Genomic DNA, 27521 nt, shown 5'->3' on the forward strand with positions numbered 1-27521 from the left:
CACTCTTTTTTTTTTTGGTATAATAAAAAGATATCCAGTACTCATGGAATTAAGGAATTCACACCCTATAAGGTCTTGTTAAATAGGACAAAGCACTAGATCAGCGTTAGATTTTTTTTTTTTTTTTAAATTGAATTCAAATCTGAGACCTCTAATTAAGAGGGAAGGGGCTGTCCGTTCCACTAATCCATTGATGGTGAAACTAACACGTGAAAAAGTAAATACAATAATGTTCTAACAGACAAACTATGCGAATTAAGAATTTTAAGTAAATGAATGCAGAATATTAATCTCTTCAATAATGTAAAGTGGCCGTGTTTAATTGTGATGGTGATGGCAATCACACATGGACAAACATTATTGAATAATGGATATATAGCGACATCTCTCCAAGATTGAATAGTACTAAGGAAAAAATTACTACTTGATAGTACCATCATTATCAGGTTAACATCATATATATTTCTCAGCATCTCCATCTTAATTAATGAACCTCTTCAGACCATTAGTCCAAATCATAAGTTGTAAAAAAATCTAAACCTTTATACCTTTTTATATTCTGAATAGACCGATTGGATGACGAAGACCTAATTCTATGAGAAGATTACAAATTAAATATTCTAGTTTTGCCCCGTCGTTTAGACTCTAAGATAATAAATCCCTTATTGTTGGCAAATATTTGTGTTGATCATAGTTGACGTACATAAGAAATTCAATTTATAAGGAATGAATAATTGACTTCAAATTGATCTTGCTAGCCATTGAGTATCATAAAAAAAATATCCCGTTTAGTCAATACTAGTGAACTTGTCCGTGCGATAAAATGATCATTAAATTTATTAATCCTGTTCTATTCTAAGTAATATAAACTGAAATATGTTAAATGTTCTTTCTAGTCTTCAAAATCCAAATAGATTAAGTTTTAATCCGTTAATTTTATTATTAACACTTAATTTATATACTTTTCTATTCTTTCATCACTTAAGAAATTTAGTCTTCTAGAAATAGTTGATTTTTGTATAAGGTGAAACTATAATTTTTTATTTTTTTCTCAAAGTTGAATGTCAAGAAAGGCAAGATTATAATTCCGTGTTTTACAAATTAAATAACATGGTTTTTCCTTTGTACATTTATTATACGTATATAAGTGCGTAACTTTTGTTTTCTTTTCATTGGATGGTTAAACTTCAATGATTTCATAATTTACATCCTCAAAATTATCATAGTTATACTAAAAGTTTTAGTGAAAACCCAAAATATTTGCTTATTTCTTTTGAAATTCGACTCGCAGCTTCATAAAAAGAAAGACAGAGAGAGATGACATGAATAGTTATGAAAGTTATGCAAAAAAATACGTGAGACTTTCACAACAGATATGGGCATTTAATTGAGAAATGCATGTTTGATGTACATGAGTAGGAGACTGACAATAACTCCTCCGATGTTTAAATTTAGCAAAGAAAGTGCCAAACATAGTAAAAGTAATCAATTACAGTAACTTCTTTTCTAAATAGGCGATAACCAGTAGGGCGATTAGTCAATAGCCAGTAGCTTAGTACAACAGTCGCAACTCGCGATCGCAAAGATATATTACACGACCATTTTCATATACTGCTAGAGTCTTTCGTGTACCTCTTAAATCCTACTCCCTCCGGATTAAAAAAAGTGTCTACTTAGCCATTTGCACACTCCTTAAGAAAATACTAACTCCTAGAAAAAAAATAGGTAATTTGACTAAACTGCCCCTAATTAAATAGGTATTGAAATTTGATCACATAGCATTTAATAGGGGCAAATCTGAAAAAATAAGGTTTAATTATTTTTTAATTTGATAAGTGGACACTCTTTTTGACTCAAGAAAAAAAAGCTAAGTGGACACTCTTTTTGAACCGGAGTGAATATCTCCCAATCATTGCTTGTCCTTGCTCTTTTTTTTTTTTTTTTTTTTTTTAATCTACAACACAAGCTGCAAGAGACGTAATTCAAATAACATATATTCAACACAACTTTTAGTATCATATAAGGATATATTGCATGTAAGGAGGCAACACGATGATAGAAACATCGAGGCTGCACGCGTAAACTAAAAAAGTTTTTCAAAAATTTAAGTTTGTGAGATGTGAATATGAGAAGAGACAACAATAAAGGAAGACAAGCTTTCTGTATGGTAATTTATAGGTATAATGATTATAATTTGTAATTAATGTAGAAGCAAATTAATAATAGCAATGAAGATTTTGATGTGCCAATTATAAGCCTTATCTTACGCTTTAGTCACTAAGTGTTAATTATTTTCCAGAAAAATAATAAGTCTTTATTGGTATATATAATAATTATAGTGATTGTTGTCAATTTTGTAATTGGTGTAAAGTTTTTAATACTCAGAATTTTAATAGGGAAGTATATATACAAAGTGGAAGAAAAAGAAAGGAAAAATGCCACAAAAGGAGATAAAATAAAAAATAGATTTGCATATCTCGTTTATTCAATATTCTCGGACCTAGCTAACGGTCCGTCAGTGTGAACAATCAATAAAGTTAGTAATATTTTGTTCTAATTAAAATGGGTAAACAAATACTAGCAATGACCTCCCGTTTTGGGATGCATGTTCTATACAATCAATTAAATATTCTCTTTCGTCTCAATTTTATCGAATATCTTCGAAAAGGAACAAACGATAGATTTGCTCCACAAAAAAAAAAAAAGAAAAAAAGGACTAGGGGTTTGCCATATGCTTCTTGAAGTTAAAGTTGAAACCTAGAATATTGCTTTGCTATATATGAGAAGCCATGTTACTATACGTTTATGTACCTTAGTATCAAGAAATGACCAGAGCGAGACATATTTGACACTACCGCTGACTTTCTACAATTGGATTGTTGCAGGTTTGCAGCCAATACATTCATCATCATACCGTTGAAAATAATGGATGTTATTAAACAAGTTTGATGTGTAAGAAATACAGTGTTGAAGGTATAACACGGTCCTGGAAGCAGCTATTAATCCTTGCATTAGGTTGTCTACATCAAACTTTTTGTTATGCGGTCCTGACCCTGTTAACGTGGAATACTTTGTATATCGGGTTGACTTTTTTTAATCGGCTAATGGTTAAATTAATAGCCATAGTTGAGCATTGAACGTGTGTATTAATCGCAACATAGTAGTTCTTTCATTATTAATGCCTTCATAAACAAACTAATGCCCGGATAACTGGTTTTGTGAACCAAACGATCCAATTAAAAGAGCATGATTCGATCTAAAGATTATTAACATGTCACATAGTCCTGTACTACCCCATATTGCTTCCGAGGGACAGAGGAGGATAGGTTCGGTTCAGGAACCTAAGGTATCCTTGTTTTTTCGAGTGGGAAAGGGTAGAGAAAATGTCTCGAGCCTATTCCCTTTGGCTATATAATCGTGCAGTTTATGAGAATTTGAAACCTGATTTTCTCCAAAAAGTCTTCCATCTAATTAACTGACAGAAAAGTTTTCATATTTGATTATACGATACTTATAGCCTGTTTGGCCAAGTTTATTTTTTCCCCAAAAGTACTTATTTTTTCAATAAGTGCTTATTTTTAAAAAAACGAAGTGTTTGGCTAAGCTTTTGGGAAAAAATAAGTGCTTTTGGGGAGTAGCAGAAACAGTTTTTCAGAAGCTAAAAAAAATAGCTTTTGGCCAAACACTAATTGCTTCTCAAAAGTACTTTTTAAATTAATTGGCCAAACACAAACTGCTTTTAGCCAAAAGTATTTTTTTGAAAAGTGCTTTTGAAAAAAAATATTTTTTAAAATAAGCTGTTTTTATAAGTTTGGCCAAACAGGCTATTAGTTTTTTACCATACGCATTTTCTACAATTGTATGCCGACCTAAAAGCCTAGAGAAACACTAATATATGTCCACAATCTACATCTAAATCTCAGCCTCTTAAAATAGCATCACAATATCACAAGGGGAGTCAATTCATAACCGACCATTCCCTTTCATTCACCAAAATAATGATACGAACTTGACTGAAAAAAAAAACAATTAATCTGTATGTATACTTTAAGGGAATATGAGAGACCTAGGACGGTGGTACCCTTTTGTATGCATCTTCTTGTTCCCGTATATATGTTTGTTGGTTTCCATTTAATTTTTCTATTAATTGCTAATTGACCACATGACTAACTGAATAATCTATATGTGACACATGGGTCTTCTTTTTATACAAATTTAGTATATGGAGTGGAACATCTCTCTTACAGACCCAAAGGACGCACTATCGACGGTACACATTCTTCCACATACGCTTTTTAAACTTATTTATGAAGTAAGTATTTGAGAATTGATTGATAATTCAGTGTTATTACCTTGCTTCTCACTTAGGTCAAAAATTCTTACGGCGAAGGTGATGTGTTGAACACCTTTCTTGCTAAAAATTATATTATATATATAAGTTAAATTTTGTATATATTTGTATAACTTAATTATTGAACATATTTAGTGAAATTTCTTACTTTGCACCCACTAGTATAATTGTGATGGAAATATTATCACGCACGAATTTGAATAGCTTGTGAATTGAATACAATTAATAGTCATGTCTTCAACTTATCTTAGACATAGTATGTGAATTTGATCAGAAGACGTGTACTAGATACAATTATATAGAACGAGAAAACATATGGATATCGATAAATGAATTGGTTCTTTTAGTGTTACAATTAGAAGGAAAAAAAGGAGGGTAATTGCGATGAAAGAGTGTATTATAAGAGTATCTTTTAATTTGATTTTTTTTTTTCAAATTACCGTTTTCTTTAACCTTCTATTTAGTAAGGTAACTTTATGATAAGGATTTAAGTTCTACATACTTATAGTATATAATTTTTTAAATATTATAAGTGTAATTTAACATATTACTTATTTTTACTTTAGGTTATTTATCAATGCTTATTAATAAAGTTACCTCTAATTGCCTTTTCAGTAATTTAATTATGTAAATATTTCTTAAACATCCGTGCCTTGATCTTGATCATTTGAAATAAATAATTGTAAGATGAAACAATACAATAATGGAAGGGATGTTATAGACTGTCTGCTAAAAAGGAACTCGAGAGTCATAATTAAATATAGTTGACACCAAAGACTGCACCCCACACGCCACAAGTATCAATCAAAACCCTCCTCTGGGACCATACTACTATTGCTCTCAAGTTATATGATATACACCTACAGATATATACAGATCTTAATATATTGTATTTTAAATTTACAGATAGATTGATAGCCGTAAACCACCCTTTCCACAAGTATATACACACTTGCACATCTAAAAAAAAAAATAGCTAGTGAGAATCTTAGATGAGTACATTTTCATTTCTCATCACCTTCCTCCTAAATATTCTCTCTCATAGAAAATTCATCATATAATACTCCATAATTCTCTTCATCTCCATATCTCTTCTTGCATGAAGATCCAAAGCCAAAACTAAGAATTACTTCAACACTAAGTTGATCAAATACAAGATTCTTGATTTTTTTTTTTAATCATTTGTTTATCAATTATGGGGTTGAGTACTAAGTTGGTTTCAATTGATGATCATGGGCTAGATAATTGGACCCCCAGCAGCCAGAATTCTCTACCGGAACCACCGTCGATAAGGCAGCAGCCGCCACCGAAACTGGAGCCATTGAAGTGTCCAAGGTGTGACTCAATCAATACTAAATTTTGTTACTACAACAATTACAACAAATCACAGCCTCGCCATTATTGTAAAGGTTGTAAAAGGCATTGGACTGAAGGTGGTACCCTTCGTAATGTTCCGGTAGGTGGTGGCCGAAAAAATAAGCGGCTGAGGACTGATCCCGTTGATCATATAACTGAAAGAAAACATGTTAGGTTAGAAGTAAACGATCAGAGGTGTCCTCTAATCAGCACGACTACGAGTTCCATGCCAAATGTCAACATAAGAGGAAATAGTACTATTATTAGTACTACTATGGATGAAGAGATCAAAAAAGAAAATGATGGTATTTTCTATGAGACACTAAATCTTCCTTCATCATCATCACTACCATATGACATATTTTCAAGTTTAAAATTATCAATTCCTCAAGATGGAAGCACACATTTTTCTTTCTCTTATGATAGTGTTCCATGTTCTCTAATTCCAAATTTTAGTACTACTCAATTATCTTCAAATATTTATAATGAGTATTATTTGGGGAAAGTTGATAGTACAATGGAGGAGTCAACAATAACTACAGCCATGCCAATTACAAGCAGCAATGATGTCCTTTCTCATCAGCCATGGAAAATTCCAGAAACAAGCAATGATCTTGCTAACGAAAATATGTCAAGTAATTATTGGAATTGGAACGAGTTCGACACGTTGGGCACTGCAGCTGATCTCAATATACAATGGGATGATTTAGAGATCAAACCATAAGAGGATCATGAGAAATGACCATCTTATTAGAAGAGTTTGTCTATAATATTGATCTGTTCAAGGTTTTGTTTTATGTAGATTTCATGCTCGCTATTGTTCAAGTCTTGTTAATTAGTATTAATGTTACCATTAGCCTTTTTCCCCTCAAAAATGTATATGCCATATCATCTCTTTACACCATTAGTGTATTTTAATCAATTATAACATGAAATATGGCTTATTTTTCAGCTTAATAATCTTAGCCTACTGCTCTATGGGTTAGTATCTTAACTTTTGCAGCCTCTGTGGGAAAGTTGGGATTAGTTCAAGTCAAGGTACCCTCAACACTTATGTTTCACATGTTTGGAATGATTACTTCTAGTTATCTTTTAGATGACTTGAGTACATCAAAAATAAACTTTTTTCTAATCAACTTCATGTTATAATGTTCAATTTCCATTTCTCTTTTCATTGTCAATGAGAAAACAAGCAGGTACTGTAGGTTTATTAACTCCTCCGTGGATTCTCGATAGGGAAGGGTGTCAATTTTGAGAGGTACACTTAGAATAGAAGAGATTGATGGGGTCTTATTCCAGCTAGTGGTGGGATGATTTAGATGTGATGGAAGATTCTTTCTTGTGGACTTAATATGTCTAATCTGTTTGGATGGATATCTTCAATAATTTTTGCCAAAATTTCTTTTGCTCCCTACATCTGTCTAATTGCTTGGGGAGTAGTCACTCCCTCCTGCTCCCTACTACTTGTAATCATTTTGTTTTTGTTGTTGATTAACAGTTTTTTCCATTCGGTATTCGAGGTCCCAATTAATTCAGATTTGCATTGCATAAAGTCAGGGCCGTCTCAACAAGATTAAGGGCCTAAAGCCATACTTCAAAGGGAGATTCTAATTCTTTTTTTTTAAAAAAAGAAAAGACGATATATATTTTTATTTAAAATCTACTTTTCTAGTTTTTTTTATGCGAAATCATTAATTAATGTTTTATAATCATCAAGAACATGCAAAGTTGTTAACAATTTTTTCAAATCAATTTATTCTAAGAAAAATCAACTGACAATATAGCTAATCAATCACGTGACTAAAAGAAAGTTATTCGCATTTTTATATAAAAATTGTGTACTCCCTCTGTCTCAATTTATGTGAGACAATTTGGATTTCGAGAGTCAAACTTCCTTATTTTTATTGTGAATTCGTACGTACAATCTTTAAGTTTTTGACAAACAATTTACATATTTAAAACTACATAAAAGTAGTATAAGTCACAATAATTTTTTAAACAAATTAACTATAAAACTTAATAAAAAAAATGGGGGCCCAAGGCCATTGCCTTAGTGGCTTTGCCCTTGCATAAAGCTTATTAAAAGAGAAAACGCTCTCTATAAAAAAAAAATTCATTTTAAAAGTTCGAATTCGAAATTCCTCATAAAAAAATGGAAGGATTATATCCATTCAATTCCACCAAAATGATGGGGGTTGAATAACAATTTGTGCTTTCCGATTAGTCGAACCTGAGAAATGGGTTCTGAATTATCTCTTGCATAATCGCCATATATGTACCTACATCCGATTTTGTTACTAATTATACTATTTTATTATTATTAAAGTAGTAGATTGGGATGAACATACACATTAATTAAATATAATTTAGTAACAAAAATATCTGTAACACGTCATAAATCATGATTGATATAATTATATAAACACCTACGTAAATATATCATGATTGATATAAACACCGACGTAAATGGGGGAGCAACTTACCTACATTTGCGTGAAGGGAATATAAGTGAAAGGACAGAAGGACAAGACTGCAAACAGGTACACATATCGAGTTTGTTTACCCCGGATTCGGGTAATCAATTAAATTTGTAAGCGGGTATAAAATATGTACTTTGTTCTTGATATATACTAGATAGAGAAAATGAATGTTTGAGGGTTCCTTAATAAAGCGGCTAATGATGCAAGTTTGACAAGGATATGAACGTTTACGAACAATATATGATACTTGATGGAGGGAATGCAATAGTAATAAAAAGGGGGCGGCCTTGGCCGAATTGAATAATGATAAAGATTGTATATATATGATTCTTCTATTACATATGTTCTTGAAGAAGTAAGAGGAGCCAACCCCCTCCAAGGAGGGGGATGTGCTCTATTTATAGTGGCACTCCCCTGGTTCCCTTACAATATGAGATAATAAAATAATAATAACAAGGACTGCTCTGCACGGATTTGGTGGGATTAGACTGACGGCGCCGTCTGACACACGCATGGCAGGTAGTTGACCATGATTTGACGTTACTGGCGTGTGGCTTGTCTGCAACGACCACACGGACAAACGACCACTCGGGATAATGGCCACTCGGACCAACGGCTACGAAAGCCCGAGTCCTCGGGCTTAGCCGTTCCAACGATGCAGAATGCAGATCCGTCGGTCTCTTCGCTTAGCTCCGGCCCAAGCATTACCCCGGTCAAGGGCGAATAGTATCCGGCACGTTCTCACTCCTTCATCCGGTTCCTCGTTCCACCAGTTTGCCTCGTATCTAATTTTTACCGTATACAGATACCCCCACACTTCCCGGATCTCCCATCTATCAGAGTAACGGGGAGTGGATAACTTTTGAAAACCGGTGGATCTGTCAGCTCGTCGTTATCTTCTCATTTTGGCGGGAACGGCTGCATAACGCCTCCCCTTTTGTCGGCCACGTGTCACACCCCGGGTGGCCTGCTCCTGCCAACCGTCCTTTGCACGTCGTTTCAAGTCGCTTTGTATTAATGATGGGGCACGTGGCGCCGTTTGATTGGTCACCCTCGGTAACCGTTCCTCTCCCATGCCTATATAAGGCCTTCTACCCCTTCACTTTACCATTTTCTCGTTTTGCTCTTCCTCAACTTCACCCCATTTTCTGCACCTTTTCATCTCTACTACACACAATCGACTTCCCATTTGATCTGCAGCTGGTTCATTGATCCACTCAGCGTGCAAAAGAAACAAGTTTGTTTCCCTTTCTTTTAGTCACCACCAGTCTCTTCATCTTTCTTAAATCCCTCTCTTGGGCCTTCCCCCTTTTTCCTGCTACCACGATGTCTGAATCCACTTCTCATGATGCTCCACCGGTATCGTCCCCGGGGGCCAAGCCTGCGACTCCGGTTAAATTCGAGCCCACAGTCTGGGATATCATACCGGCTAAATTCAACTTTAACAAGGACCTTGAGGTCGAGAAGCCTTCCTCCGTTTCAGACAGGGGATTTGACGTGAGGCGGTATCCCTAATCTGTCACCGAGGAGAGGCTCGACATAGTCCGGGCCGACTGCGGGTGGGACACCCGTCCGATTCGGGTTTTCGCCCCCGGGCCAGATGAATCGGTTACCGACCATCGTGAAGGGTTTTTGTATGTTTATACATACCCCTTCACTCTCAAACTCGACCCCCCGGTTGACCCGGTCATTCTCGACATGTGCCGGGTTTACGGCGTTACGTTGGCTCAAATCGGCCCAAACGTTTGGAGGGTCGTAGCGTGTCTCCGGATGTTGGCCAACAACGCCGAGGAGGAGTTCACACTGGCCCATCTGATACGCCTTTATTCCCCGAGGCTATTCCGGGGTAGTGTAATGAAACTGGCCAAACGGAGCCGGAATCAATTCTTCTCAAACATGGATGAAGATCGAGACCGGGGATGGTTGGAGCGATACGTCCGGGTGAAAACCGAGGACATAATTCCAGCCGAGCACATGCCTTTCCCGGAGAAGTGGAATAACAAGCGTAAGCCCGACGTCTCGAACAATTGCGTTAGTATTGCCTCGTCGAATTTTGATTCTGCTTTCTCACCGTTTCTTTCTTACTTTTGCCAGCCAATGGGTACGTTCCTCCGGTCATCCGGAATCTGAACGATTGGGTCACTGTGCTCCTCGCCCAGCATCCCTACGACGACCGGACATGGGCTCACCTGTCCCGTGGTCGATGGGTCGCCCAAAACCATGGTAACCTTCTATTTTTATTCTGCCGCATTCCCCTTTATTTGTTTCATCCTTTGATCTTTGCTAACATCTTGTCTTTTTAGGTTTGCCTAAGGGCTCGGTAGCAACCAGATCGGAGTCGGGGACTGCCCCTCCGGCATCGGCGCCCGAATTCGACACAGCGGGTTCCTCCCGTGTCCTCTCCGAAGCTGCAAAAAGAAAGCGACCCTCCAAAAAGATGCAGACGCCGAAAAGGAAGAAGGCAAGGAGTGTTGCTCGCCCTTCGAGGGAAGAGACAGAGCCCGACATCATTGTTCGGAGAGTCGGATCCGTTCCCACCGTGGCTTCAATACTGGAGGAGGCGGTATCCATTCCGCCCCTTCCTTCCATCGACGAGGGTCTCTTGATTCCTGCTCCACGTTCAGGTGCGGAAGAAATGCTTTCACCAGCTCTTCTTGGGTCGATTGACTTTGTCGACATTTCAGGTGAAACTTCTTCGGAAGACGCTCCCCTGCAAAGAAAGACGCCCGGGGAAGCGATTGCCGTTGAAGCCGATAAAGGGGTCGCCCCGGTACCGGAGAGCGAAGCCCCCACGGGCGCTCGCCCGTCCCCCGAGCACGAGCCTGCTACAATTGTGGAGCCCTCGGCCTTTGCCGAAAATATTGAAGCTGCTCCAAGTTCATCTACCCCGGTTCTGCGGGTGGATGACTTTGTCGATATGTTCTCGAGCACCCCCCCCCCCCCCCCGCCGCTACCGGAGAAGCAGCGGGCTTTGGCCATCTGCCTATTCCTCGGGTCACAAGGCCGGCTAACCGGGTCTCCGATTCAGGGGCCAGGGACAGCTTGGTAAATATCTTCCCGGCCCCGAGCGTGGAACTAGATCGGCCGTAGTCACCGTACCCGAGGACTGCAGCTTTCTGTCGCGCCCGGTGGGCGTAGCGAGCTATTTGCGGCCCCTTATCTCTGAATCGGACAAGCGCAAAATGACCGGGCTCACCTGGCAGTGCCTCATTAACGAGGGTATGCATGCAAGCAACCGGGTAAGTCCTTCTATCATCCTTGTTCAATTTATTTGTGAATTTTATCCTTACTTCGCCTAATCCTTCTGACTTGTTTTACCTGTAGAGTGTGGTGCTTGTTAATGAAGCTTTCATCCGTGCCCAACATAAGATAGACGATCTTCGAGGCCACTTGGACGCCCAAGGCCGAGAAACGGAGAAATATCGGCATCTCCTTCAGGAGAAGGAGGAAGAGTTAAATCGGGCGGCCGTGTTGGCCAACCTTCGGCCTGAGCTCGATGCGGCTAAGGACGAAAACCGTCGTTTGAAGAGTGAGTTGGCCGCTATGACTGACTATAACCGGAGCCTCGAGGCTGAAAAGATCGGCCTTAGCCGGGATAAAGCCCAATTTTCTTCGAGGCTAGATGAGTTGGAGACCACGGTTTCTCGACTCCGGGGGGAGCTGGACTCGGTGAATGCTGATGCAACAACCCTGACCGAGAGGAACCGGCGGCTCGAGTCCGAGGCCGCTTTGTCCGACGAACGCATGAGGGTGTTCGAAGAGAAAGCAGAGGAGCGATCTCGGGTGTGCCAAGGCCTAAGAACCGAGCTCGAGGAGGCGGCTATCGCCAACAATTCCCTTAAGGCTGAATTGGATGCAGCAACCGGTAAGATAAGCATCCTTGAGGGGGACCGGGCTGGTCTGAAAGCGAAACTGGCCAAGGCCGAGGCCGACTTGGAGGAAACATGGAAAAGTGTTAAGGCGGCCGAGGCTCATACTGCTATTGTTGCCGAGTATGAAAAGTGGAAGTCTCGGCGGATCACCCTTGAGCAAGCCGAGCATGGTCTCTCCGGTCTTCCGGCCCTGTTGCTCGAGGCCAAGAGAATGGAGGAAGAAGCCAATCGTGCCCTCGGGTCCGAGTCAGACGACTCCGAGCGAACTATGTCCGAGCACTCATCCACCTCCAGTCACGCCGGATAGTACGGGGCTTACGCCTTGCTTTTTGTTTTTGTTTTTTGCCCTTGTAGGACTTTGCTTTTCTTTTGATGTAAGAGACATCCATTGTATAAATGAAAAGTGCATCTTTCTTGCTTCTTCGTTTGAATGTTTGTTTACTGCTTTTGCTATAGCTGTTGATCTGTTCTAGGACCGGTCGACTCATAGTCGTTAATTCATTGTGCCCGCCGGTTTTATCCGATATTTTATGGCCGGTGGCTTATCAAATTTTGGCTTGGATCATAATGATCTCGTTACCTTTGTCGAATTTCGACCAAGGTACCCGGCGTAGGGTATGCGATTGAGGCAGCGTCGAGATACGACGGTTATCGACTGGGCAAAGTATATTTAATCAGAGAGCTGTTTTCCCAACTTTTGATAACTTGTGTTTGCAAAATGTTTGTATACATGAGAATTTTAATTCTTTCTGGCTTAGCCGTAGCAAATATAAAATGGGACACGATTCATTATGATCGTTTGGTCCTTACATCAGGGACTATGGCCGGTGGCCGGGCCCTAGTTTTGCCGTAGCAAATGTTGAATGGGACACGATTCGTTATGATCGTTTGGTCCTTACATCGGGGACTATGGCCGGTGGTCGGGCCCTAGTTTTGCCGTATCAAATGTTGAGCTTCCCCGTTTATTTTAATCAGTGTCATCTTCGGTGTAGCATAGTATTCCCCTAGCACTTATCCAATCTTCAAGGTTGGGTGAGTGTTATTATGCCCCCCATCGGAGGGTGCGACACCGTTTATTCGGGTACTTGCCCTTCATATTCGTCAAGTAACACGTTGTACTCGTTGCCTCGTTAAAAACCTTGTCGGAAAACCCATTTTGGGACAAAACCGGACTAAGGAAAAGAGTGCAACACGTGTTTTCAGATCTGGGTTTTAATTTTGTCCCACTCTTGTCTTCCTGCAAAAAAAAAAGAGAAAATTTAATAAGAGAATACGGGGGGACCATACCTCAGCAGTAGTATCTCTTTAGGTGGGCCACGTTCCAGTTATTACGCAGACGCTGCCCGTCCATAGACTCCAATTGATACGACCCTTTGCCCGCTATACTGGTTATCTTGTACGGGTCTTCCCAGTTCGGACCCAGCTTTCCCTCGTTGGGGTTCTTGGTGTGCAAGGTAACTTTTCGAAGTACTAAGTCCCCAACTTGGAAATGCCGAAAGTTGGCTCTTCGGTTGTAATATCTTTCCATCCTCTGTTTTTGGGCCGCTATGCGGACCGACGTTCCTTCGCGTAGCTCTTTCGCGAGGTCGAGCTTCACGACCATAGCCTCCCCGTTTGATTCTTCGGTGGCATATCTGAAACGGAGGGTCGGTTCGTCAACCTCCACGGGGATGAGGGCTTCGGCTCCGTAAACCAATGAGAACGGGGTTTCCCCCGTGCTCGATTTGGATGTGGTTCTGTAAGCCCACAGCACCTCCGGGAGTATTTCCCTCCAATTATGCTTCGATGCTTCAAGTCTTTTCCTCAGATTTTGGATTATCGTCTTGTTCGTTGATTCTGCCTGCCCGTTTGCACACGGGTGATACGGGGTTGACACGATTCTCGAGGAAACTGTTGACCTTGCCACCCACGAACTGGGGGCCATTATCACAGGTTATCTCAGAGGGGATGTCGAAGCGGCAGACGATGTGGTCCCATATGAAGTCGATGACTTCCTTTTCTCTTATCTTTTCGAAGGCCTGCGCTTCAACCCATTTAAAAAAATAGTCAGTCATAAACAAAATGAAACGGGCCTTACCTGGTGCCCGAGGTAACGGACCAACAATGTTCATTCCCCACTTCATGAAAGGCCAAGGTGAGATGACCGAATGCAGCAACTCCCCGGGCTGGTGAATCATCGGAGCATGCTTCTGACACCCGTCACATTTTTGGACAAAACTTTTCGTGTCCTCGTCCATCCGGTTCCAGTAATAACCGGCCCTGACAATTTTTCGAACCAAAGCTTCTGCACCGAAGTGGTTGCCGCAGGTTCCCTCGTGTACCTCTCTTATCACATATTCCGTTTCACCGGGGCCCAAACACTTAGCTAGAGGACCGAGGAAAGAGCGTCGATACAGTTGACCATCCACCAAGCAAAAGTGGGCAGCCTTGGTCCGTAGTGATCGTGACTCCTTCGAGTCATTTGGGAGCTTACCATCACGCAAGTAGTCGATGTACTTATTGCGCCAATCCCAGGTCAAACCCATTGTGTATATTTCGGCGTGCCCGGTTTCTATGGCCGTGTTTGATAAGTGCACCGTTGCCCCGAGGTTGATTTCCTCCCCCTCAACCGAGGATCCCAAGTTTGCTAATGCATCGGCTTCGATGTTCTGCTCCCTCGGTATGTGCTTCATGGTCCATTCTTTAAATTGATGAAGTACCACCTGTGTTTTTTCGAGGTACCGCTGCATCCGTTCGTCCTTTACCTCGAATACGCCGTTCACCTGGTTCACGACCAAAAGCGAGTCGCACTTTGCCTCGATTGTTTCGGCTCCCATGCTTCGAGCCAATTCCAAACCTGCAATCATAGCCTCATACTCGGCTTCATTGTTAGTCAATCTAGCAGTTCTAACGGACTGTCGGACGACCTCCCCGGCCGGGGTCCTAAGGACGATCCCTAGGCCGAAACCTCTAAGATTCGAGGCCCCGTCTGTATGTAGAGACCAGATGCCCGTGGTCTTTCCCGAGGTCAGCAAAAGCTCCTTGTCGACCTCGGGGACCATGGCCGGGGTAAAGTCTGCCACAAAATCGGCCAAGATTTAGGATTTGATGGTCGTCCGAGGCTTGTACTCGATATCGTAACCGCTAATTTCTATAGCCCATTTTGTTAATCTACCGGACAACTCAGGTTTATGCATGATGTTTTTTAAAGAGTAAGTGGTTACTACACATATGGGGTGGCATTGAAAATAAGGTTTGAGCTTTCTGGAAGCGCTTACCAATGCTAATGCCAGTTTTTCCAAATGGGGATAACGGGTCTCTGCATCCCCCAAAGTTCTACTTACATAATAGATAGGGAATTGCGTACCTGATTCTTCTCGAACCAAAACGCCGCTTACCGCCATTTCAGAGACTGCTAGGTAGAGGAAGAGTGGCTCATCGGTCCTCGGTGTGTGCAGCAACGGGGGGCTGGATAAATACTTTTTCAACTCCCTTAGGGCTTCTTGGCACTCCGGTGACCAAACGAAGTCGTTCTTCTTTCTGAGCAAAGAGAAGAAACGGTGACTCCTGTCCGAAGACCTCGAAATGAAGCGACTCAGCGCCGCTATCCGCCCGGTGAGCTTCTGTACCCTCTTTATGTTGTTCACGACCTCGATGTCCTCGATGGCCTTGATCTTGTCCGGGTTGATTTCAATTCCCCGGTGTGACACCATGAACCCCAGAAATTTACCAGACCTAACGCCGAAGGCACACTTCTCCGGGTTGAGCTTCATGTTGTATCTGCGGAGTACATCGAAGGTTTCCTGCAAATGCTTTAAATGGTCCTCTGTTTCCAGGGACTTAACAACCATATCGTCAACATAAACTTCCATTGTTTTCCCTATTTGTTGTTCGAACATCCCATTAACTAGGCGTTGGTAAGTTGCACCGATATTTTTTAATCCGAAAGGCATGACGTTATAACAGTAAGTCCCATAGTGGGTGATGAAGGATGTTTTCTCTTGGTCCTCCGGGTGCATCCGGATTTGGTTGTACCCGGAGTAAGCATCGAGAAAGCCGTCGCATCGATCATTCTGTCGATGTGAGGCAATGGAAATGAATCCTTCGGGCATGCCTTGTTCAAATCCTTATAATCGACACACATTCGAAATTTATTACCTTTTTTGGGCACCACCACCACGTTAGCAAGCCAGTCCGGGTATTTCACCTCCCGGATAGAACCTATAGTCAAAAGCTTCGTTACCTCGTCTTTCACGAAGGCGTGTTTTTGCTCTGACATGGGCATTCTTTTTTGCTTCACCGGGGGAAATTTCCCGTCCAAGCTGAGCTTGTGTGACGCTATTTCCGGTGATATACCTGTCATGTCTATATGCGACCATGCAAAGCAATCGGTGTTATCTCGAAGAAACTCAATTAATTTACGCTTGAGCTCCGGGGTAAGCCCCGTGCCCAGGTATACCTTTCTGTCGGGTAAGAACTCGAACAAGATGATCTGCTCCAGCTCCTCCACGGTTGACTTGGTCGCATCCAAGTCATCCGGCATGACAAAGGAACTGGGCATCCCGAAGTCATCCTCTTCATGCACTGGGTCCGGCCCAGTATACTTTAGTTGCTATTGGGGGACCTCTCCTCCGGTTGTACCCTTCTCTTCCCGAGCTGGCCTCTCGGGGTGGGGAACCGCCTCTTCTACTGCGAACATTTCCTTTGCTGCGGGCTGCTCGCCCCGGATGGTCTTCACCCCCTCCGGAGTGGGGAATTTCAGCAACTGATGCAGTGTTGAGGGAACTTCCTTCATACTATGTATCCAAGGCCTGCCCAACAACGCATTATACTTCATGTCCCCTTCGATCACATAGAACATTGTTTGCTGAATGGTGCCATCCACGTTCACGGGCAACGAGATTTCCCCCTTCGTGGTTTCACTGGCCATATTGAACCCGCTGAATACCCGAGCCAACGGTATAATCCTCTCGAGCAACCCTAGCTGTTCGACCACCCCCCATCGGATTATGTTGGCCGAGCTACCTGGATCAACCAAAATACGTTTAACCTTAGTTTTAAAGACAAGTACAGAAATTACCAGTGCATCGTTGTGCGGTTGAACGATGCCTTCCGTGTCTTCGTCATCGAAGAAGATGGAGCCCCTGGTCGAATGGTCTCGGATGCGTTTTTCACAAATAATTGAGACCTTGGTCCGTTTCATTACCGGTCCCCGAGGAACGTCGATACCCCCAACTATCATATTGATTGTGTGCTGGTGTTCAACCGGTTCGACCCTTTGATGAGCTTCCCTTTCTTTGTAGTGATTTTTGGCACGCTCGCTCAATAGATCCCGGAGGTGACCGTTCTTTAATAACCGGGCTACCTCTTCTCTCAACTGGCGGCAATCCTCCGTTTTGTGACCATGGGTTCCATGATATTCGCACACCAAGCTCGGATCCCGCTGTCCCGGGTTCGACCTTTGTGGTTTCGGCCATCGCACATCCGGGACGCGGCCAATGGCCGATACAAGGCCCGAGGTGTTGACGTTGAAGTTGTACTCCAAAATTTTCGGTGGACCCTTATTGTTGACAGAACTTCCGGCATCGCTTCTGAAAGAGAGTCCCCGGCTGTTTGACGGGCGCTCAACCCGTTTGCTACCCTGACCGGAGAGGTGGTTCGGGCTTTCCCTTGACCTTTCCGACCTGAAATTTGGTCTCTCCGAGTGGGAGTATGGCCGAAACCTTTATTTTAATGATTCAGACTTCGCTTCATAACCTTTTATCGACTTCTCGAACCCTCTATCCACTCTTAACTTTACCGGAGAGAGCTCGTACTGGTCATCCTCTACCCGAATTTTTGACTCATACCGATTGTGGACATCGACCCATGTTACGGCCTCGTATTCCAGCAAATTTTCTTTCAATTTGGCCGAGGCAACTGAACTTAGCATGTTGAGCCCTTTTGTGAAAGCTTGTGCGGCCCATTCTTCTGGCACCGGGGGGAGTTCCATCCGTTCCCTCTGAAACCGGGTAACTAACTCCCGTAGCAGCTCATCGTCCCTCTGAGTTATTCGGAAGATATCGGCCTTACGGGCCTGCACCTTTATCGCACCGGCATGTGCTTTCACGAACGCATCGGCCAGCATTTCGAAAGAAGTGATCGAGTGCTCGGGTAGATGGTCATACCACGTCAACGCTCCCTTCGACAGAGTTTCCCCAAATTTCTTCAGCAATACCGACTCGATCTCATATTCTTCCATATCATTGCCTTTTATGGCACAAGTATATGAGGTCACGTGCTCGTGCGGGTCCGTGGTGCCGTCATACTTTTGTATGTCGGGCATTTTAAACCTTTTCGGGATCAGTTTCGGGGCCGCACTCGGTGGGAAAGGCCTTTGGATGTACCTTTTCGAATTCGGCCCCTTCAGTAAAGGTGGAGCCCCCGGTATCTGGTCCACCCGAGAACTGTACGTCTCGACCCTTTTTTCGGTCGAATCCACCCGTTTCGCCAAGGTTTCGAGCATCTTTAGGACCTCAATTGAGGTGCCGGCTCCGGAGCCGTCACTCTCGACCATTCGTGCTTCGTTTCTTCCGGTTTCCATTGTACCCTTTGCCTTTACCGGCCCTGCTTCACCCTTTCCACTCTGCAGTTGGGCAATTGCTAATCCTTGCTCGGCGATTGCCGCCCTCTGTTCCTGCAACATTTCGAAGATTAAACGTAAGTTAATGTCGTCGTTTGGTGCGTCCGGTTCCGTCCGGCCCCAATCCCGGGACAACGTAACGGAATGGTGAGTGTTTAGAGGATCGGTGGCCGGTGGGACGGCGTTCTCTTGATCTACGGTATTTTACCGATTGAGTCCTTCCCTTGAATTAATGGGGTTCGGATCAGCGGGATTCGGCAATGCCCGCAGTCCTCTCCCTTTGTTTTCCGCCACGATCTCGGTATTATTGACGTGACCGGATTGTTCGACGTCAGCCATTTGGACCGTTTTCACAGAGATGGGCAGGGACGCTTTTAGTTTTGATGAATATGGTAGAAATCAAGGCCAAAGACCACTATTATCCTAGCCCCACGGTGGGCGCCAAACTGTTTACCCCGGATTCGGGTAATCAATTAAATTTGTAAGCGGGTATAGGATATGTACTTTGTTCTTGATATATACTAGATAGAGAAAATGAATGTTTGAGGGTTCCTTAATAAAGCGGCTAATGATGCAAGTTTGACAAGGATATGAACGTTTACGAACAATATATGATACTTGATGGAGGGAATGCAATAGTAATAAAAGGGGGGCGGTCTTGGCCGAATTGAATAATGATAAAGATTGTATATATATGATTCTTCTATTACATGTGTTCTTGAAGAAGTAAGAGGAGCCAACCCCCTCCAAGGAGGGGGATGTGCTCTATTTATAGTGGCACTCCCCTGGTTCCCTTACAATATGAGATAATAAAATAATAATAACAAGGACTGCTCTGCACGGATTTGGTGGGATTAGACTGACGGCGCCGTCTGACACACACATGGCAGGTAGTTGACCATGATTTGACGTTACTGGCGTGTGGCTTGTCTGCAACGGCCACACGGACAAACGGCCACTCGGGATAACAGCCACTCGGACCAACGGCTACGAAAGCCTGAGTCCTAGGGCTTGGCCGTTCCAACGATGCAGAATGCAGATCCGTCGGTCTCTTCGCTTAGCTCCGGCCCAACCATTACCCCGGTCAAGGGCGAATAGTATCTGACACGTTCTCACTCCTTCATCCGGTTTCTCGTTCCACCGGTTTGCCTCGTATCCGGTTTTTACCGTATATAGAGTTAACAAGTTTTCTCCCAAATTATTTAGGTAGCTTTTGTTTCAAAACATTTTGTGTTGATTAATCATCCCTTACAAAAATGAATTACCACTTTCAGAAAACACATTGCACACTTGAATTTTTTCAAGGTCCTATATATACCTTCAACCTTAGAACAAACAACTTAATAATATCACGAAAAGAGTGTAACATTTCAACGAATATGGCACAACGCACTATAAGGGGTGTTGTACTTAAAACGTGTGAATCTAGAATTTAAACTTGAGTCCAATCACGTCCCCCCACAAAAAAAAAGTACATTTAAAGAAGCCGTTTGGACATGATTTTGAAATCATGAGATGAATAATGTTTGAACAATTTCTTAGATTGTATTTTTCCTAAAGACATAAAAACCCCATAAGTTATGAAAACTATCGAAACTTTCCCAATTCTTATACAATTTTACCAAATGAGCAAGTCATAGTTCTTAACAAAATTAATACGCTACTAGAATGTCTTTCTAAAAAATACAACATAAATTAATCAAACTTAAGTGTTTTAACATGAATAGTAATGTAACTATGACTAGGTAGCAGTTAGAACATAAATAAAGTTTAGTAGAAGTTAATGAGGTTGGTAAATGGTTAGTGGGAGTAATTGTTAAAAATATCTACCAATTTATGGGTCTTTTTTATAAATATAAACTTATGGGCCAAGTTTTACATTTAAAAATTTTAAAATCATAATTTGAAATCCCAAATCATATCTTTTTGAATAATTTAGAATTTCATCTCATTACATGAAATCGCACGTCCAAACGCCTGCTTAATGAAGCCACAATCCACATATATAACTCTGTGTTCACGGGTCCCTTTGTGGCATATTACATAAAGTTGGTCTAATGCTTTTATAAGAGAGCACATGGACTAACGTGTGGTATTGAGACTGATCATAATAAAGCCTATGGCCAACTACAATCTCATAACAACTGGTATTCTCTTCTCATTTGAGTGATAAAGAAGAAAGTATATGTGGGCAATGACATTTTCTTATTTGTGTAGGAGATAAATATCAGAGAAAGTAAATTCAACCCTATTTAAAAAAAACAATTTAGAAATAAATATGTACGTACAAATTATGTTAATAATGGAAAATAATTTAGTAGACCCTTCAAGAAGATGACCTCTAATATCAAGTCCAACTTGCTAATGGTGAAGTTGGTGAGTGGTGACTTTGCCTTGACAAGAAGGCCCTATACTTGGCAAAAAAATAAGAACAGAAAGCTGCCCAATGAGAAAAGGACATAAAATAAGTGATTGAAATCCACCAGAAAACAAAAAAGAAGATAAAGGGAAATCAAAGAAATAGCTTGCTATTCTGTTGTTCCTACAGAAAAACCTAACCAGAAACAAGGGAACCCAGTTTAGTCCAAGAAAGCTAGTTTATAATGAATATGCTAGTACAGGCACCGAGGGCTTTGGTGTAGTGGTAAGAAGGCAGTGTGTGATGTGTGAGTCAAGCGCACGTCCAACCCTTTCGAAGACAAAGAAGGATAGAGGGGCGAGCCCATTATCAACCGGTGTGCAAGTAGTTCTCTAGATTTCTCGGTTGTCAAGAAAAATGAATATGCTAGTACAGAACGGGAAATGACAACAGGAACAGTAGATCAGGCCCAAAAAACACTCTGTTCAACAACATTGTATAACAGAACTTACAAGTAGCAGGATACCTATCTATATCTATATCCCTTACTCAGCAATATTGGACAATGATGAAGGATGCACATCAGTCACAACATATAATCAGAATCTCTAATTCTGTTGAAGTCAAATCACCAACCCAATAGGGAAAATCACATTCTCAAGGTCAATGCAAAGTTTAGTGAGTGTACAAGCAAAGTCTCCTCCTCAATGGGTTCACCTGAAAGCATTCATCCTTATACCACCATCCATTCTAGAAGGAATGGATCCTTCATCGGCCTTGGAGTAGCTGACATAGAAAAGCTCGGAGACAATGCCAGTGAAAACAATGAAAGCAGCGCCAGCACCAAAGACTCCCTTTCTCAACTCCTCACAGGACGGAGGATGTTGTGTCAAGTAAGTCCTATACTTCGTGTGGTAGGCATTCCTAACGGAAGCTGCCAGTAAGCACACTTCAGCAATAAAGAATGTGACCCTGAAATGTTCAGAAAAGTAAACTTGTTACTCAAATAAGATTCTTAGATCCATCAGCGGAAATCATTATTTCCCTACTCTGGCTAGCAAGAAACAAAATGCAGCTCATGAACCATATGTTTAAGGAGAAACGTACCAGCAGGTGATAAATAAGAGAATAGCCCATTTTCTTGACTTTCCAGGTCGGAGTGCCCTCCCACAGCATAAACATCGACTTGCAAACATTATGAGGAGCTGACTAGCCAAAAGGAATAAGAATGAACCCACACCCAAGCCAGTTGCAACATCTGATTCATACACACAGTAATTATACTCTGCATCTTTGTTGATAGTTGCCTGAAATAAAGAACCCAAAAATTAAATTTACTGAAAATGTATACTATAAAGACTAACTATTTTCAAGTATAGAACCATTGACCTTATACCCTAAAGAGCTAAGTCAGAAATGCCTTCATATTAAACTAAACCTGATCAATTAGCAGTTTATCACACATCTAGATTTCTATCTGTTACTTATTCTCACTGCTCCGAGATCTCCTAAAGTTTCCTCTTAGGCCACCATCTAAGTTGGCTGTTACGATGATTATTGACTGTCCTTGCATGAACCCTACAATCCATCTCCATTGTGAATATGCCGATCAAAGTTCTACAAATAAAAGTCTGAGCTACTGCAGTACATGTCACTTGATAATGTTGTCATACTTTGCAGAACTACTCTGTCATGATTAGTTCCTATCCGTTCTAACCTTGAAAAGTTAACGATAAATTTGACCACACTCAGATCATGTAACTCCTAACAAGTTCAGACAACTTCCACTCCACTAGCATTTGAGCAAGGAAATCGACACAGGTTAAGTCTACTAGAGCATAAGCGACCTACATATTGGGGTTGATCACAGATTTAATAACAGAAGATTGTGATCGCCTGTACTTGAGAAACTCCAACTCCCAACACACACACTAAGCAAGATGTAATATTACCATGAAGGTACTAATTGAACAGATTTCAATTATATAATCTGCAAAAAGTTTGATGCATAGTATCTTTTACATCAAGGTCAAATGTACTTAGAGGAAAATATCTCTGGTCACACTTACTAAGCCAGTCACCTATTTACATGACGACGTGACTGAACAAGATACTTTTTTGCTTCGAGTGACTGAACAAGTTACTTTTCCTATTTCATTTTCCAAATCTCAAAAAAAGCATCAAGGTACAATCTAAAAGAGTCATTGAAACAACCTTTTTAGATCAGCTGAGTTAAGAATATAACTAACACTCCTTCTGATTTAGGATAAACCTACACCCCACAAGTTGGATAGGAAATTATCTCTGGTCACACTTGAAATTCTGTTCACGTGCTTATATAACGATGTGACTGTGCTACATAATGCTTCTAGCTTCAAATATTTGATCAACATAGCCAAAGGCATCTAAGTCACCAAGTCCTTCATTCAGGTTACAATATTGACCTGATAATTGATATCATGACAAGCCTCGGCCTATGCAGACTAATCTATAGACGTGACACTCTGGCAATTGATGGTACTAAAAGGGAATGAGGTAGATCAACAATCAGATGCAAGGAATTTGTCTCAAAAGACCTACAATTTCTGGGAATCAATGCGGACTTTGCGAACAATAAAACATAATGGAAGCATACTTGTTACACTTAGATAAATCCGGGTAGCGGTAAGTGTAAAACTTAGAGAAGCTCTAATTTGCCTTAAAGAGATCATTTATATAGCAGAATACATAAAGGACTGATATCCCCAAACCCAAGAAGTTTGGATTGCAAAATAGTAAATTTCTTATTTACAAGCCTTCTGAATGAAATAAGACTATAATTTGGTAGACAAGAACAAGCAGACACATGTACTAGGCCAATAATTGTCTCAAGAGGGGCATGACCCTACTTGTTCAAGATTCAAAAGAACCCCCTTCAACATCTCAGCTAAACTAACTTTCTTTCCCTTTTATTACAAAATTTTATTAGATCAACTTATTGGTCTTTCATTGAACATCCATTTAACAAGCTAGTAACTATGTAGCACTTGATCCAATCATATTTACTATTCATAGTGTACAAAGGGTTGAGGATTTACCCCCTAAAAATAGCTATTCAATTTTTCAACATACCAACCCAAAACAAAAGACCCTACTGTATATAATATGATACTGAAAGCTGAACGAAAAATAACAAAAGAATAAGAAAGAGCAAAAAAGAAGAAGAAAAAGAACTAACAGTAGCTCTCCGCTGCTCAGCAGCAACAGCAAGTCCAAAAGCAATCAGATCAAACACAAAAATAACTACTAGTAACACTGTTGAAGCCATCTTTCCTATACCAACTTTATTTTTTTTTTGCTCTCTGCAACCCAAAGAAAATATACTTATAAAGTTATTTATTTATTTTTTATTTTAAAAAAAAAAAAAGGTAAGATGCGTATACGTAAGTTAGAAATTAAACACAGACAAAAGCATATAGTATTTGAATATTAGGGGTACTTGGTGAGGAAGCAAAAGGTGCAAACATATGGAAAGAGTCCTCTGAGAAGATGTCCAAATTACGTTTTAAGTATAGAGCGTTGTGGCAATATTACTTCCTATGCTAAACCAGCTGTCAATGTATGAAAATATAAAAATACGTTTTTACACCAAGTAACATACTCTAAGAGGTGGTTTGGCTCAATTAATCTAAACATAAAATCTTGCAAGAGATAAATATACAGTAGTATTTATTTAGCTGTATAAGAAAAATATCATAAATAAATTATACAATACTTTAGCATAAATAATATGGAAATGTGTATACATAAATTTAAATAACATTACTTGACAACCTGCATTTTCAAGTCTACATGCCAAGCGCTTCAATTCTGAAAATTAGATTCCGGATTTGAGCTCCAAACTTGACATCTGATTTATAGCCTGTTTGGCCAAGCTTATTTTTCTCCCAAAAATATTTATTTTTTAAAAAAGTGGGGTGTTTGGCCAAGCTTTTGAGAGAAAATAAGTGTTTTTGGAGAGTAGCAGAAGCAGTTTCTCAAAAGTTAAAAAAAATAGTTTTTGCCCAAAAGCACTTTTGAGAAAAATACATTTAAAAGTACTTTTTAAAAGTTTATTCAAACATTAATTGCTGTTCAAAAATACTTTTTAAATTAATTGGTCAAACACAAACTGCTTTTAGCCAAAAGTACTTTTTTGAAAAGTAAAGCTATTTTTATAATCTTGGCCAAACATGCTATTAAAATTTTGAAAAGTTGTATTATTTCGAACCAGTACCTTCCTCTGGAGCAGGTATCACAGTGCATAAACAATTCATGCATTATAATTTTCCGCATCACAGGCAATTGAACAAAACGACCCCTATCATATAATTTAACTTATGATATCAAATTAGTTACTATTTTTATCAGAGTACAATTTTTTTACTACATAAATAATCGACTTACATAAAGAGTTCTAGTGTAAGAAGTTATAAAACATAAAAAACCAAAAATAAAAAAAATTATAAAACATCAATAATACCACTCCCTTTGTCCTAATTTGTTTGACACTTTTCGCCTTTCGAGAGTCAAACTTCTTAATTTTGACCGTATGGAAAGTCACACAAATACAACTTTTTCAAATGGTAATTAAAAAGATTACAACTACTTTCAAAAAATTACATAAATACAACTTATTCAAAATTTTAACTTTTTAATTACAAAAATACAACTTTTTAAATATCAATAATACTTAATTTTAGGAGTTACTACCATTAATGCATATCCACTTTTTATATTCTCTTTCTTTCAAAATCATTAGAATGTAATTTTCCAAATAAACATAACAAAATCAACTTCAAATATCTGATTCTATCTACTGTTTTAAAAAGACTTTTTGTTTTTCCTTTCGTTTCCTCCTTTTTATTCTTCCTTTTTTAATTTCACTTGATGATGATTCAAATATTTTTTTGTGACTAAAAGAAATTATTTGAATATATTAATATTAAGAAAAGTACATGAAAAGATATGATATATGAAAATATACCTTAGAAAGTATAAGGTATATTCAAATTAGTATATTAAACTGAAAAGATGATACAAAATGTTTATGAATATAATAGTAGAAATTAGTATATTTAAGTTTGTATATTATATATAGTACATAATATAATAACACTATTTGTTTATATAGTATATAATATTACGATATACCTAATATATGAATATATTACTCTATGTGTCAACCAATTGTACTCTACAATAACATATAAAGTATACAATATACAATATATAGATAGAATAATATAATTACTTATGAATTACCACTAAAATTGAATCTTAATTAATAATTGACACCCCATCCCATTATACTTGGCTTACTTTATGCCATCACATATTTTCTATTCAATTTTTTTCTCTCTCTTCCATGAAAATAGAAAACTTAAATCAATTAAATTTATATTTGTATATATTTAATATGATAAACAATATATGCCTAATATATACAATAATATATGTGGTCAAATATATATATATATATATAATACTTTTTGTCTAATATACAAAAGAAATTATTTATATATAGTATACACTAGTTAATATACATAAAAAATAATATTATATATAGTATATAATAGTGAAATATATGTACATATAAGTACAAGAATATATATATACTTGTTCAAGGAATTGTATAATATATATCATATAAACAGTAGTATACTATTTATGGATTAATGCTAGCTGACTATATTGGAATGTTTAGAAAAGTAATTAATGTGTTTTGATATGTATTTAATTTGTTTAACACTAATATAGGAAACTCCTTATTATTAGCCTTTTATTCATAATAATTTTTTTTATTTATGGTATAAAATTATACATATACCCTAAATATAGAGTATATATTGTAGATCGTGTAATTTAATTAATAGTTGTAGATTATGAAATGTTTTACTCATTTACTTGTATTTATGTCACTTCCTCTTAAATTTTTCGAAATAAATTTAAATATTTAAAAATTACGTAAAAAATATTATAAGTCACCATAGTCAATAATTTAAAATATTTTAAAGACATGAAAAAATTACGATTAAAGAACAATTAATTTAGCTTTCAGAAAACGAAAAGTGACAAACAAATTAGGAGGAAGGAGTACTTGTTTATAAGTTATAATTGTAGAAAGCTACAGTTTTCCTCTTTAAATAAAGTGGTCACGTGTCCAGTAAAGGAAAATTAAAGTGGTCACGTGTGTTCCACTAGGAGAAATAAAGCGTCCATTGGTCCAAGTTATCACGTTAAAAAAAACATTAAAAAATTAGGCGAATTTAATAGAAAATCTCTCAGCTTCCCCATTAGATTCCTTCCACCTCTGGTTCTCCACTAGTTTTCACCATGAGGAAATGTTGACCAACTTTTTAGTGAAATTGGAAATGGCTGTTTCAGAAAATACTCGATCGTAGCATATCGAGCAACATAATGAGGCAGGACCGTGCAGCTGGGCCTACCTAAAATATTTTGTTCTAACATCCCAAAAATTCTG

At 39.4% G+C, this 27521-nt stretch overlaps 3 protein-coding genes across 3 annotated transcripts; 2 read left to right on the forward strand and 1 right to left on the reverse strand.

Annotated features, from left to right (window-relative positions):
• Window positions 1–5299: 5299 nt before the first annotated feature.
• On the forward strand, window positions 5300–6658 carry LOC132621855 (dof zinc finger protein DOF4.7-like). Its single transcript, XM_060336319.1, has one exon. It carries the CDS (start codon window positions 5547–5549, stop codon window positions 6429–6431), a length of 885 nt encoding a protein of 294 aa, XP_060192302.1. The 5' UTR covers window positions 5300–5546; the 3' UTR covers window positions 6432–6658.
• A 2855-nt stretch (window positions 6659–9513) lies between these two features.
• LOC132624578 (uncharacterized) lies at window positions 9514–12532 on the forward strand. Its single transcript, XM_060339339.1, has 5 exons — window positions 9514–9684; window positions 10282–10288; window positions 10491–11086; window positions 11512–12052; window positions 12516–12532. Exons 1-5 carry the CDS (start codon window positions 9514–9516, stop codon window positions 12530–12532), a joined length of 1332 nt encoding a protein of 443 aa, XP_060195322.1.
• An 8929-nt stretch (window positions 12533–21461) lies between these two features.
• Window positions 21462–24458, reverse strand: LOC132622770 (uncharacterized). Its single transcript, XM_060337433.1, has 3 exons — window positions 24237–24458; window positions 22127–22326; window positions 21462–21991 (listed from the first exon to the last, which is right to left on the reverse strand). The coding sequence occupies exons 1-3, from the start codon at window positions 24324–24326 to the stop codon at window positions 21733–21735; spliced, it is 549 nt and encodes a 182-aa protein (XP_060193416.1). The 5' UTR covers window positions 24327–24458; the 3' UTR covers window positions 21462–21732.
• Between the last annotated feature and the right edge of the window lie 3063 nt (window positions 24459–27521).

Source organism: Lycium barbarum, chromosome 12 (genome assembly GCF_019175385.1).
Source record: "Lycium barbarum isolate Lr01 chromosome 12, ASM1917538v2, whole genome shotgun sequence".
Taxonomy (NCBI): Eukaryota; Viridiplantae; Streptophyta; class Magnoliopsida; order Solanales; family Solanaceae; genus Lycium; species Lycium barbarum.